The sequence below is a fragment of the Carya illinoinensis genome, chromosome 8 (genome assembly GCF_018687715.1).
Source record: "Carya illinoinensis cultivar Pawnee chromosome 8, C.illinoinensisPawnee_v1, whole genome shotgun sequence".
Classification (NCBI taxonomy): domain Eukaryota; kingdom Viridiplantae; phylum Streptophyta; class Magnoliopsida; order Fagales; family Juglandaceae; genus Carya; species Carya illinoinensis.
In genome coordinates this window covers 17,874,564-17,889,535 of record NC_056759.1, presented here as the reverse complement: position 1 = coordinate 17,889,535, position 14,972 = coordinate 17,874,564, and the positions used below count along the sequence as shown (strand labels likewise).

The 14,972-nt window shown below is 34.1% G+C and overlaps 1 protein-coding gene across 4 annotated transcripts; it reads right to left on the bottom strand.

The window, feature by feature from the left end:
- Positions 1-210: 210 nt before the first annotated feature.
- LOC122318372 (endoribonuclease Dicer homolog 2-like) lies at positions 211-14,306 on the bottom strand. Of its 4 annotated transcripts, none has more exons than XM_043135653.1 (23): positions 14,104-14,305; positions 13,824-13,913; positions 11,976-12,153; positions 11,294-11,407; positions 10,547-10,681; positions 9,224-9,308; positions 9,060-9,124; positions 8,783-8,923; positions 8,162-8,290; positions 7,918-8,065; positions 7,738-7,837; positions 7,149-7,344; positions 6,887-7,047; positions 6,238-6,456; positions 5,898-6,118; positions 5,446-5,717; positions 4,922-5,343; positions 4,712-4,815; positions 4,000-4,196; positions 3,271-3,480; positions 1,843-2,250; positions 1,185-1,463; positions 211-869 (listed from the first exon to the last, which is right to left on the bottom strand). In XM_043135653.1, exons 2-23 carry the CDS (start codon positions 13,892-13,894, stop codon positions 513-515), a joined length of 4,212 nt encoding a protein of 1,403 aa, XP_042991587.1. In that variant the 5' UTR covers positions 13,895-13,913; positions 14,104-14,305; the 3' UTR covers positions 211-512. The 4 variants fall into 4 exon arrangements, with proteins under 4 accessions (XP_042991587.1, XP_042991588.1, XP_042991589.1 ...); XM_043135654.1 differs by having other exon boundaries at positions 14,109-14,305; XM_043135655.1 differs by lacking the exon at positions 8,162-8,290.
- Positions 14,307-14,972: the final 666 nt, after the last annotated feature.

Genomic DNA, 14,972 nt, shown 5'->3' with positions numbered 1-14,972 from the left:
GTTGAGCTGCTATTCGAAAGGTAGCTTCGTTTATTTTATGTCATTGATCTTAAAATACATTATTTATATATAGATAAGGAGTAAAAGAAGCTCCATCTTCCTTTTTACTACCATTATTTATATACATTATTTTATGTCATTGATATCAAGGTAAGAAACTAATAGAGTGAACATGTTGAAGCAGCAAAAGTTTTCTTAACTGTCAAACCGAAGCCAATGGAAATTATAATATCTATCATAAAAACAAATACAATTTCAAAATTACAATGTTGCCTTTATCATAGCTTCAAATGAATAATAAGGCAAATTTCTCCAAAATCAACGACCAACACCGCTTTTTTAGCGGGAGAGCCAAAAAACAAAAACAAGAAAATGAATTAAAGAACCACTTTACATCAAATGACAACTTTGTATGAGATCATACTCAGAAATATAATAGTAATAACTCGTAGAAGTGAAAACACTACTGGTTACTACAGTGCAAATTCTCCTCACACCGTACTCAAGTCCTTTCAATTTTTACCATGTAAACCTGAATCCTTCAGGGACTTCAAAACTTCTTTGCAAGCTACTTTTTTTGCTGTTTTTCCATCGGCAGCTGTAGCTGTATGCTTGAACGAGAGACGTCCAGCTTTTACCTCTATTGTAATGGAAGTAAGACCCTTGTTGCGGGACTTGATGGGTTCTTTCATAATGTAATGATATTTTTGGCATAGTTCATTCAGCTCTTTAGCAGGATGAGGCGTTACTGTTTCAGGTGTGATCAGAGGCTCCAAAAGGGGACTTATACTGTCAAAGACTCTCTCCTTATTGTATCCTGAATCAACAAGAATGGCTCCTGCTAGAGACTCTATAATATCACCAAGTACCTGTCACACATATTAGAAAATAAAGGTTGGATATAAAAAAGGGGGAGGGGAGGAAGAAAACAAGAAAAGAAAGGAATATCCAAACATCAGTGTAGAAGTTAAGAGGAAAACAAATATAACTAAATCTTAATGGAAAGTAGTACTACAAACCACACTCTCATTACACTTTCATCCCACTATGATGAGGTGGCATTACCATCAACCTTTGAATTTATCTTTAGAAAAAATAAAAGATGATTCAAGGGTGATAAAAGTGCCACATCTTTATATGGTGGGATGAGAGTGTGGTTTGTAACATTGCATAATCTGAATAACCTTGGGGAAAGTTGTCTCGGAGTCCCATCCAAAAGTTGATTCTGATGATAACTTCTCAAAATTGTTAATAGTTTCAACTATATGCCTATGGAGTTCCTGGGAAGCATGGAGGATGTGTTTGTGCAGTTCCCACTTGACTGCAGATCGTGCATAACAATCATTATTCACAGAAGCCGATCTCATGTCAGTTAACAGTTCTGGTGACAACCCAGGATATTTACAATAGAAATGCTTGGTTATGAGATAATCCAAAACTGAGTCCCCAAGAAATTCAAGTCGCTGCACAAGTAACAAACTTTTTACAAAGTCAAGAAGAACAGAAATCAAAGGAGGTCATAATGACTAAAGCAAAAAAAAGTAAGATAACACCCATGAAACAGAAGTAACGGAGGCATCCTGAGATAAAACTGTGTTTGAGGGGTATTGTGTCTATCTCATTGACAGTTTTTTTTTTTTTTTTTCTTGATTGGGAAGAAAAATAATCTTATTGACAGTATATGTCAACAGCAAAATGATTACTCTTTGAATTTTATCATGCAATACAGACAAGTAAAATAGTTATAGAAAATACATATACTATGTATACAATGAAGTTGATATGTAAGTTGACCGAGGAAAGTAATGGCAAAATTCTCAACTAAATTGCTATCAAATTTACCTGATAACATCTTGGAATCTCTGGAAGCATGTAAGAACCATGTGTCAATGCTTCCACTAACAAAGAAGGGTCATGAAATGAGTAGTTTAATAGGGACTCCAAATGTCTGACATTTACAAGCTTCTCAGCGTGTATTTGGAAGTGTCTCTCGTATGGTGTAACATGAAAATCTACCTTTATACCCAACCAATCCATAAATAGTAAGGCTGATGTTTCACCACATACGCTAAGAAATGCACCAATTAGTGCCTCAACAACATCAGCAACACTTTTACTTTTCACCTTCCTAGTTTCCCTAATATAGATTTTTCTTGTATTAAAAAGCAACTCCTCACTTAATGCACTTCCCGATCTATCACCAGGAATGATCCACTTTTTCGGATCAAAGGACTCATTTCGAATAAATCCCTACAATTTGAAGAATTTAAATTGCATCACATATAAAATAAAATAAACAAAATTTTAAAAGTATAATCACAGAAAGCAATATAGAATAATCATGTAATGAAGTGAATTCTAAAATGACCTTAAATTTTGATGAACAATATGAAATCTATGGAAACTGAATGCCTAAAGGTTTTTGTTTTGTTAAACAAATCAAATAAAAGAAGACGTTCGGCCGTATCATTCAGGTTAATTCATACCAATAGCTCAGGATCCTTGGGTAATCCTTGTAAAGTAAGTCACAGATACAATTATAGAAACAAAGTTAAGATTATCATCACAACTAAGCAATACAGAATAATCATGTCACAAAGGGAGTTCCAAAATGTCCTTAAACTTGGGTGAAAATTTAGATCTGTAACTAAATGCCCAGAGATTTTTTCAAAACAGATCCACTAAAAGGGGAGGTTTGGCAGTATTAATCAAGTTAATTCATTCTAATAGCTCAGGACCCTTGACCAACAATATTTACAAGAGGGGGTAGAGAGCATTTTCCAGACAGAATACACACTTGAACTAAACTTAAAGATAACCAAGAATTTCTTAAAAGAAAATAAATCTAAAACTAAAAAAGGAGAAAAAAAAAGAGCCAACAGGAATTATATGCAAACTGGTACAACAAGAAAATAACTTAATAGAGAATGGCATGCTATACCATCCGAATTGAGAACTTCATCGCTAGATGTGTCAAAGGATCTGAAAAGGTATTACCTTCAATTTAAACACAAAGTCAACATCCTTTTGCCGTTTAATCTAATGCCAAAAAGAATAGATTTCCAATACACAAACACACATACAGATGTATATTTGTTTTTCTTATAGATTGATTTATATATATGTAGGATTGTACCTATATATATGTACATATACATAAAATAACAACAATAAATCTATAACATAGAGAGAAAAAGGAGAACATAAGAAATTCATGAGATTGGCAACACCAAGAATTTAAAGAATTATCAGGAAAAAAAAAAAAGTTACCGGAAGTTTCCGGTCACATCCAAACTTGCAAAGAGCTGCATTAGAAATTATTTTTTCTTTCTTCACACTAAGGACACCCTCGTGTTGATTTTGATAGGTCTTAAAAAGTTGTTGACTGGCAGCATATTTGAGAAAAGAATCTCCAAGAGTTTCTAACGATTCCAAGTGGAATATCTCTTGACATTTCTTTGTAGTAATTGCTTCCAAAACCTAACATGAAGATATGGTTAGCAAAAGTTCAATATGCCATTAGCTACAGTGATGTACCTCATAGACTGATGGTGGTACTAATGCATCTTATGCTTAATCTGTGAAAAACAGTGGAGCTTCAGTGAAAAGTATGACACGTTTGCCTGAAATAAGATGCAGATGTAGCTGTAGACAATTTTACAACCAGATAAAAGAACAGTTCCATGCCTGAATGTGAATGAAACCAATTATTTTCACAAAAATGGAACAGGAACCATATGCTTCATCTGGCAACTCTATGGAGGAAAAAATGACAGCTTATCCCCAATGTTATAACAGTAGCACGCTTGATCTTGGCTGCTCTTGAAAACAATGGTTAACTGTTGAAATCTTTGCACAATGCACATTCTATGGCCCAAACTCATGATCATAGACAATACTAATCATCTATGAAAAAATAGAGCCATAAATGATGGACTACACACAAGTAAATTAATGCCAACAACTATCAAGAGCACATTTATAAGAAGGATAACGCACCTTGGAAATTGGGATAACATCATTTTGTATGCAATGATCCAAATGCATCTTTTTCAAGTTGGCAGCTATAAGCAAAGACTCAACCCGGTGCATGATTGAAGGAACAAATGAGAAAGAATAAAATGTATTGATTGATATCGGCGACATAATTATAGAACAAAGTTCCGGAGGCAATCCAACTGACCGCTTACTCGATTCTGAGAAGATAGAACATGTAACGTTTACTAATAAAGAGCATCATAGGTCTAATCATGTTAAAGAGCTTATTCAAGAAAAATTTCTATAGGGTATCCTATGCATTGTCACTTCCACCCTCATTAAAGTATCATAATCCAACCTGTACTTGAGAAGTAAACTAAGATGAACAACTACCACAGCCGGAAAGGGAAAAAAAAATAGACGACCTGGGATAATTTATTTTGCTCTAATCAAAATGAATCAGATAAGTCGAAAGCCAACAATAGAAAATAGAAATAATTTTGTAGCACAGAAGACTTGTGAAATAAAAAAGGCAAATTTTTAAATTTCTCTCTTAAAAGAAATAAACAGAGATGGATTATTCCTTTTTATACAAACTATATGCTAAACAGAGGGTAGTACCAAGAAGATTAGTACTTAAACTGAAAGCCTACCCAAGAGAATCGTGATTAATTTGTGCTTGTGTCAAAAGAAAGGATGAGAATCTAACATATAAGAAGTCGGAACTTCCAACCTTTCTCTTTCTGATTTCTGCATCTTTGAAGGTAATTTTGAACCTGAAAAATGCGTTTCCCACAAACCAATGATTCGTGCTCAAAACACAGCTTGATGCCATGCCTGCGTATGGAAAAGTTTGGATTAATCACAATTAGCATTCCACAATTACAACATATTCTTAAAGAACAACAGTAGATTTACATTCAACAGTCTGACAATGACATACCGCTCCTCATAGTATTTCTTGTAAGTAATAATTCTGCCATCCCGGAGCGTCAGAAGAGAGTTTGCATTCAATCCCAAAATCCCAGTTATGCAGTACACCTGACCATTGTGAGGGGTGTAGACCAAAGAATTCTGAAGCAGGCAAGTGCAGACAGGACCATCTTTGGTTTGTACACTACGTGCACAACCGGGTACAGAATAATTCGAGTGAAATTCAGAAATCTTCTTATATGAAAATTGCACAGAATTAATGCAAGGCCAATCAATGATCACAGGTCTCTGATGCTTTGCAGTGGCTGGGAGCAAAAGATAATCAGTCTCAGCTCCCAAAATATCTCCATCCATACGGTCATTCAAACTTCCCAAATCATGATAAATAAGAACTCTTAAAAGAGTTTTCTGAAACCTATTACACAAAAGGACCTGCAAACAAAGTTTCAGAACAGAAACAAAATTCTTTATTACTTAGACCACTTAAACTAACAAAGTAAAGCAAAGTGAATACAACAGAGAGAGAGAAGTTACCTGATCCGTGCTAAGATGCATCACTCCTACATATTTAAAGTTCACTGTCAAACTACCCCTGTCAACATCCAAGTCAAAATGCAAGCTTCCAATATCAGATTCTAGCTTATTTCTCAGGACAAGCACAATATCATGAACTAGAATATCATAAACAAATTTCTGCTCCAGCTCCATTAAGTAGCAATGATACAATATATTCGAATTCTTTGGAAGATGACCGACCAGCTCAGGTGGGAAGTAACTGGGTTGCTCATCAATATAAGGTTCATTCCCTGGACATTTAACCATTCGAGATAAAGTATAAGTGATTATCTTAAAAATGTTTAAAAATCAACTGGGGGAAAAACAGAAGGTACATAGAATTCTTCCTTTCTTACATATGACATTGGAAGAATAAAATGGAAAAAAATCAATGCATGTAGAAATAAAGGTCCACAATACAATAATTTTACCCCTTTCTTGAGCATCAGCTTCTTCCACAAGAACATCTGGAACAAGATTATCTGTCAAGGCACCAATCTCATGAAGTTGCTTGCATGCTTCAAGGCAGGCAGTTTGCTTCATAATTTTAGCATTCATGTTTCCTCGTACAACAACATTTTGTAAGGGACAGCTCTTGGGTAGACGTAAAGTGCAAGTCTTCTGATCCCAGCTTGGAGCCGGTTTATAATAGCTACAGAAAATAAAACCAAGGCATCAGGTCAAATACACAGAAAGTTTGAAGTTAATACGTTAATGAACAACATAGATAGCAGCATGAGAAATAAAGCTTGTCAATGAGGAATAACTAACCAATCTGAAGGGAGCCGTGAGCAATAGAAGAATATTAAACTGACACTAGAAGTAAGAGTCACAGTCGCTCCAGTGCTTGCAACACAATAAAATTTATCGCCAATTAAATCACTTTGAAGAGGTGAGCAAGGCAGCAAAGCATGATGTAAGGATGCCTTCCTCATAATATCTCCACTAGCAAGATATTTCTCCAGTCGAGACCGAGTAGCAATATCTTCACTGCAGAATATAAAAAACACAATATTACATACCAAGTGCACCATATGTTTTACACAAGTCAGCTCGGCATTTAGTTTCTAGGAAGAAACATCGAGCCCCACAACATTTTCAAATCCATATGTAAACTTTTCTCAATTCAAACATATTCATAATGGGTCTTACCACTTTCACCAAACTGCATAAAAACCAATATCTAAAAGTTTCATCCCATATTTCAGAAATTTCAAATAAAATCTTACATCCAAGCATACCCTGAATCTGAAGATTTTACGATAGGAAAACTACCAGAACGATTCTAAAAGAAGCAACAGAAACTTGGATTGGAAACAAAATAGAGGTAAAAAGTCTCAGGAGAAATTTTTCATAGCCATGCCCCTGAATGAACCAGATTCAAAAGGTGTAATCAAAACAATTATTAAAAGAATGTTACCTATTGACCATTAATATATAATCTGAATTTTGCATTCTAGCACGACCTCGGGACTGTATGAAACTACAAACAGTGGAAGATGGGTCAAATCTAATAACCAAGTTGCAGCTTTGAACATCTAGTCCCTCTTCAAGAATTGATGTCGCAACAATTACGTTCACCTATGAACGCATTTCACACCCACAATTGAACAAAAAAGTCAGAGATAAACAAGTTGGTGAAAAACTAAGTGGATGGAAAAAAAGAAGAAGAAGAAGCATACCATGCCTTCACGAAATTCTCGCACAATTTCATTTTGTTTTTTCCTTGTCTGGGACTGCAGCCCAGAGTTACTCCCTGCAATATATTTAGACTTCCAGCTGCTGTGTTTTGGAAGAAACTCGTTCAACAGAGAATTTAGTACAATGGCTGTGACAATCCTTTCCACAAAGACTATACATCTAATGTCTTTTAAATCCCTGTATTCACATAATACATTGGAATGTTGGGAATGAATACTTCAATTAACTTGTACAAGTTGAACCAAAAACTACAAAAAACAATATAAAATTGAAAGTTCCAAGTTCCGGTCAAACCATTACTTCTCTGAAATTAACATTTAAGGATTTATGACAACATGCACCACCTAATAAGAATTAATTAGCACAGGCTTGTGTCATCAACGTTTCCCATGATGCTCCCTACAAATACAGGAACAAATACTTGGAGACTTTCAGGTATTGAGAGTGCTAATTGAAGAGCCCAGAGTCTAGATCTTATTTTTTCAACGAGCAAGTCTAGACATTATTAGAAGATACCAAATGATATTTATCAGGTTTCAGAAAGATACTGATGGTGCACGACATGCTAACCTGTAATCAAGAAGAGATTCAATGAGACACACAACTTTTGAAGTAATAAGCCCTTCATCCATATTCTCTTTAATGTTATCACCAATAGGCCAGTCCGGACCTGAATACATGATACAGAGGAAAGAATGTAATCAACAAAAAGAAATACAAATCAACAGTATTTCTTCCAAATTGAAGTACCTGATGGAATGTATGAGGAAAATGTGTGGAAGGCATCCAAACTGAAATCTTTAACAATTGTCTCACCAAACACATCCAGTTTATCCCATGAAATTGAGTCAGTTTCATCACAGAAGTCAGTATTGTAGCAGGAAAAGAACTGTGCGGCCTGTTACAAAGATCCACAACCAGTTTGATGTTTTTTAAGACAGTGCCATGTCAAATAGGGTCAAACCAAAACAAACATAGACTGATCAACGATTACCTTTAGACCCAGCCAAACACCTAGTTCATCCAAACAGAATACTAAAGCTGAAAAAACTTTTGATAGCTTTTTGCTTGTAGAATCTGCAACAGATTCTTTGAAATCATACCTTTTCAGAGAGAGTTCATGCTGAGAAGAACCAACCCAACTGTTAATACTCTCAATGAAGCAAACTATTCCTTCCAATTTAAAATATTTAGAATTTTACTAGTTGATCTAACAACATCACAATTGACAAATATATAAAACTGATATTATACATAAAAAATGGAAAAAAAAAAAATTCATTTTGAAGTGAAGGGGTTTCAAGCATACATGACACCTAGGGTGATGATTTCTGACACTGAATTGTCTAACTACTTAATTGTATACTTCCTGTGTACTTGGGCCTTGCCTAATTATGTGGATTAATAAACTCTTCTTACTTATAAAAAAAATAATAAAAAAAAAAGGCTGTCTAACTACTTAAAACTCATTTACATTTCAGCCTCTACCCTGTCATTGTTGAGCCTCAAACACTAAATTGGGATGAAACTCAACAATCATATTAACCCATTTTAGAACATTTCAAGTAGATAGACTATGATATTATTGCACAAAAGATGCATAAAATGTGCTCACCTTTTCTTTTAAAGTCTGCAATTCACCAGCTATACGCTCATATAAAATACATGGGATTTCCTTGTGCCTATAAAATTTGAACTTTGGAGTCGAAAATGGTATAAACTGAGCAACCTCAGATTCACTAGCACAAGTATACACCTTAAACCAACAGGGAAAGAAAACAGCAATCGATCAATTATTCGCCCGTGAAATCAATATGATAACTAGGTAAATGAACAAGACAACACACACAAACTCACACAGAGAAGAAAAAATTATACACAGCAAAAGCAACCTTTGAATTCATCATGGTCTCAAGCTCCTCAATCTTTTCCCAGAAAGATAATTCTGAGACTCCACCTACATTTATAAATAGAAGAAAAAGATTAAAAACCAAAAGATTGATATTCATCACCAAACAAGGAATAAATTTGCAATTAATATAAGCTGTTATCATACTCTTTGTCTTTATGGGGGAAGCCGTCATCCCAAATATTCTAGGAAGTTTGGATCGAGCAGAACTTAGCTGACGGTGATAGAACTCCTACAAATGCAGTCCAGATGCTTTAATAACAAGGGCACACATTTTATGGGCAATAAATACATTATCAATAAGCAATAAATATGAAGCATGAACTTCCAGTTGTATAATTGTACATGACCAATCGATCAATCTAAAAGCAATGGCAACATCAATACAATAACCTCCATCGATTGCATGCGATATATGTACACAACCCTTTAAGTATGATGCATTCCATTGCAAACACATTGTCACGTCGAAAATGAAATTTCCATACAAATCTCTTTTTGGATATCTATAATATTGTTAAAGAAGTGATTGGAAAGGTAACAAAATCAGGATGCTGCAAAAACCAATCCATGCACAAACCTTCAATAAGACACAATCCAAAATCTTACATATCTGGCCATAGCTTTGGATCTGGCTATTGATTTGACATCAGCCACCAAAAATATTAATCCACTTGATTTAGTGAAAGACATGAAGCCAACAGCTTATACAAAGATACCCAACATTCCAGACAACTTAGTGATATTAAAATTTACTCGCATCCTCAATTCATCCAAAATGGCAATATAAATCTTAATTATCTTTTCTTTTCTTTTTTAATTTTAATGATGTGGAACCTCACCAATGCACCCTTCAAACCCATCCCTAGGGAGAATACCCTATATACACAACCCACTCGTCAAAATCGTCTATCAGGTAATCCATTGGAACTCTAGTGCAGAAACGAATTCACGAAGTCTGTGTCGAAGCAAGGTAAATCCCCAAATCAACCCTCCAGAATACATACAACATGATCGGACATGTTTATATTCAAAATCTAACAACCTAGATAGTTTAGAATACAGATACATGTAAGATTAACAAACAGAAATCCAAATGAAAACCCTTCTGTGCGCACAAGAAACTAAAGAAGTCTTCCAGACATAATTTTCTCTCTGTTTCAGTGTTAAGCATGATGAACGGCTTCTGCATCTTTTGACATATGTCAAGTAATGGGTCAGAAAAGACCTTTTCCAACATGAAATAAAATTGGAGATAGAAATTTGTTACATGTAGTTAGAATGGTTTCATAGGTCCGAGATAACATTATCCCTGCAACGTTAGATAGTCAAGCCTATTTTACTAGAGAATTGTATAATGGATAAGTCTCTTTTAAGGAAAATGGGCAAGCATTTCAGCAAAAGTGGCAGTCATTAACGAGCTAAAGATGGACTGGCAATACAGGAAGGAAAAAGGTAAAGGCAACTTACTGTCATAATGCAAGCATAAGGGTGTTTACCCCTGGCATGGTGGCATTCATCAACTATTAAAACCTTTATCATGCCTAGTTTGAAAAAGCTATGCCTCAAGCAAGTAAGCAAAATTGCAGGTGTCATCACAAGCACCTGAAAAGAAAAAATAAAGAATTACTCTAATTATAGCCAATTGAGTATTATTTTATAGGCAAATATAATATACACACCAACATGGAATTGGACTCATGATCCATTTTCCACCCGTTGTTTGTGGGGTCAGATACAATTCGATACAAAGATCATTGTGGCACTGAGTATATGCCATGTCTCATTAATACATGGAAATTACAACTAGTTTGACCAAAATTCTTTAGTGTTGGAGCACCTTTTTGTGAAGAACAAAATATTTATCATAGAAGTTGGTAAGCAGGAAATTATCAACCGCAATTATTGGCACCATGTCAATAAATGTTTATGAAAATAAATGTTCTTATGACTTCAACATTCACGAATAGCTTCTGGTCGTCAGAGTCCACCATCCTGAATTTTATAGATATTGGTAAAATACATGCTTGTGCAAAAGAGTTTTTCATTAACAGAAATTAGAAACAAAAAAATTGAACTCAAATTGAGATGTAGCAAACTTGGAAACTGAAAATATTAAGCACATCAAAATGGACAGAACAAAATGAAGCAGATTCTTAGATCGCATAAGCACACATGATCTTGCTTTCGTCTGATTGAATTATATGGGAAAAATACCTCATGTTTTTCTATTTGTTGCTTCCACATAGCAGCATCCCAAAAGTCAACTCCCATTTCTCCGCAATACATGCCCACATTCAAGTCAGTGTGCATTTTCACAGCTTCAGCTTGCTAATAACACGAGAAGAAGCAAAAACATAAATTAGGACAATGAATTCAGCTTTTATCACAACAGCCAGTGTCTGGTAAGTTCAGAATTTCCTATCCATGATGTAATGTCAATAACAAGTAAGAAATTTCAAATTTTCACTTCAATACCCATGTCTAACTGCATTTCACTGCTAAAACTTGAACAGGAAACCAAAAGACACTTCTACATTTAATTCCAAAACCCAACTTCAATGATTTCAAATGCCACGAGAAATTCAGAATTTCCAAGTTTTCTACAACCAGATCAAATAGCTTTCAAAATTTTCTTGCAATGCTACCCTGCATTAAAAATGAAAATAAAATAGAAACTGCAGTGCTAAATATTTTTATAATTACAAAAATGCAATGCTTATTTTATCATCGCCCATATACTCAAAAATACCATCTCAGGATTAAAAAAATAAAATATAAATTTGATGAATCGCATGAAAACCCAAGAACTTCAATGAATATATTCATCGTACATCCATAAGGCATAGATGCGTATGAATGCATGAAGAGAAAGAGACTGAGGTAGCATTTGCCATACTTGAGAAACCAAGACAACTTGGGGAACTAAGAAGACAGCAATGAAAGATGAAGGCTTCCGGAGAAGATAGGCATAACTCCGCAGAAGCATGATGGCAATAAGAGTCTTGCCGGAGCCAGTCTCCAAGAACACTACAGTGTTCCGCTTGATTGCTATCTCCAGTGCTTCAAGCTGATAACTGCAACAACAACATACCCCACGTCTTAGAGATCAAATCAAATCAAAAATTTGATTTGATAACATCCTATTCAAGTGACTTGATTTTCATAATGATCATAACATTTACCCTATCTCATCTTCATTTTTTTATCGGTAAACAAAATTTTATTGATCATAAGAATAGGCAAAAGCCCAGGTATACAGGACATATACAAGAGCATCGCTTTAGCGTGCTAGTTCAATGATACAACTTATCTCATCTTCTTGTAGTTTCCCTATAAATGGGAACCTACGCTTCATATTCAATTACACTTGATAACTGTAAAGATATAGCCTTCAAAACCTCTCTTCCTCCTGTCCTCTCCATCTTAATTTCTATTATATTTAATATTTTCTTTCATGGTATCAAAGACCTCAGCTAACGTCAGGCTCAATCCTATTGAATATTTTTCTTTTTGTTCAATCCTTCAGCTTGCTTTAACTCTTTCATAGGATCTTCATCGCCGTTCAACCATATTTTTTCTCAAATCAAAGCTTTTGGAGTATCTTTACAAGCTGTGAACCTTTATCATTTGATTCTTTGTTAGTCCAATTCTCCTTTAAGGTTTGTTGAGAGCATTAATTAAACACTCATACCCATCTTAGGCCTTCTATTTTTGGTCTTAATGTTGACCGAGGTTGTCTTTAGCCCCTTGTTGGCTCAATCTTTTGGCCTGCTGTTAGCCTTTTGTTAGCTTTGGCCCATAGCTAATAAGGAGCGATCTTTTGAGGATCTTAGATCTTTTTTTGTTAGAACATTATTCCTATGGGCCATAGCTATAGATTTTAATGGTCTAAACCTGCATGATTTCTTGTTTCCTTTTCTACATCCTAGATAGGTGTTTCCTCTTGTATACCATCTTATATACTTGGGCCATGCCTATTCTATTAATACAATTGTTTACTTATAATTAAAACAAAAAAAAAAAACTCTTCGGCTCATTATCAACACATATGACTCCTGATTTGATGTTCCAGTCACCGGTCACCTCCATCAATACATTCACTTTTATCATCTCATCAGTGATCAAGCAACGGATATGAAAACTACCTTAAGTTTGAGGGGATTTTAGAGATAATGTCAAATAAAAAATTTGATTTCACATTATCCCATTCAAGTTATTTGATATACATAATATCAAATCAAGTGATTTTGTTTTTATAATGATCATAATATTTATCTTATCTCATTTTCATGCAATTTTCCTGTAAACTTACGCTTTATATTCAATCACACTTGAGAATAGTAAAAATGTAGCCCTCAAAATCTCTCTCCCTCATTCTCTCTTCTTCATCTCAATTTTTATTATATTTTATATTTTCTTTCAGTATGAACTTCGCCGAAATTTACTTTTTTAAACACAACCCGGCCTACATAACAAGAAAACATCAAAACCGTAGCAACTTCAGACACTCTTGGTGGCATTTCAATCACAAAATAATGCAAAAGAAAATGACGAACAACCAAACAGTAAACTGAAACAACTGCGACATTTAAAAGTTTTTACAACAAAAAAATTAAAGAAGAAATTTGAACCCATTTAACTGGGTGATGAGAAGATTTAGTACAATAGATGTTTGATTTTTCTGCTCTTGTTTTCCTTCATTTTCTCGTCAACCAAACAATAAGCAAGAAAATTGAGGAATTACCTTCTGGCAAATGGGAGAGGATCAACAGATGGTTGAGTGGGTTCTCCTCTTTCCATAGTAACCGGTTCCATGTCTTCTCTGTTAAGTTCTCTACACCACCATCCATCAGAACAGAACCAATTAATCTCAAATAAAAAAGCAATTAAAATCCAAAGCCCACTTCTCCAAAGATTCTAGAAATAAAAGAGATTAAAAATCAATGTATATGAAAACCCATAATGGTGGAAGCAAAGCAAACAATGGTTGAATGGAAGAGAGAGAGAGAGAGAGAGTTCCAAACTGTACGGGAGTGGATGGGAAGAATCTAAAAGAGCTTCGACAAACAAATGCTCTGCAGAGAAAGTAGGAGCTGCAACACTATGTTATACACACGGCTACGAGAGCATGGAGAAGCTCGTGATGTGTGACCGGAAAAGGACGTCCAAAATTCCAAACTGCTTCGGGAAAGGAACTTCTTGCCTAAGGTTTGGTTAAAAAGAAAAAAATAAAAAAGAAGAGTCATTATGAATACTTGAACTTGGTGCGTCATGTAAATTCCATCTCTTATAAATTTGGTCATTCGTATCAACTTTTAAAAAATTTTAAATTCAGAATGTATATTGTTATTTTATATATCATTATTTCATATTATTTATCCTTCTCTTATGTCTATAAAAATGTATGTTGATGATCATTTGTATGAATGATATTAAGTCTTTAAGGAATTAAGTTTATATTGTAATTTTTCTATTCCTTGTTATTTTTCTTTAATTTCACAATATATTATTAGCTTGAAATTCTAGTTAGCTGCGGTATTCTTTTTAGGATTGAGCAAAAATTCAAAAATTCGACTTTGACCTCGACTCCAGTCCAACATTGTACATATTTTATAAAAATATGTGTTTTTCTATATATTAATTATATAAATATAAATATAAGAACATCTAATAATAATGTATAAATACTAAAATGTATAATAGCATGTAACATTGTAATACTAATATATAATAACATGTAACACTAATGGATAAACACTAACGGATAAACACTAACATATAAATAATAAATTTATAATAACATGTAATACTAATGTATAATAACTAAAGTATTGATTATATAGATTTTATATAATTATATCTTATATAATTAATTAAACTCAATACTATACTA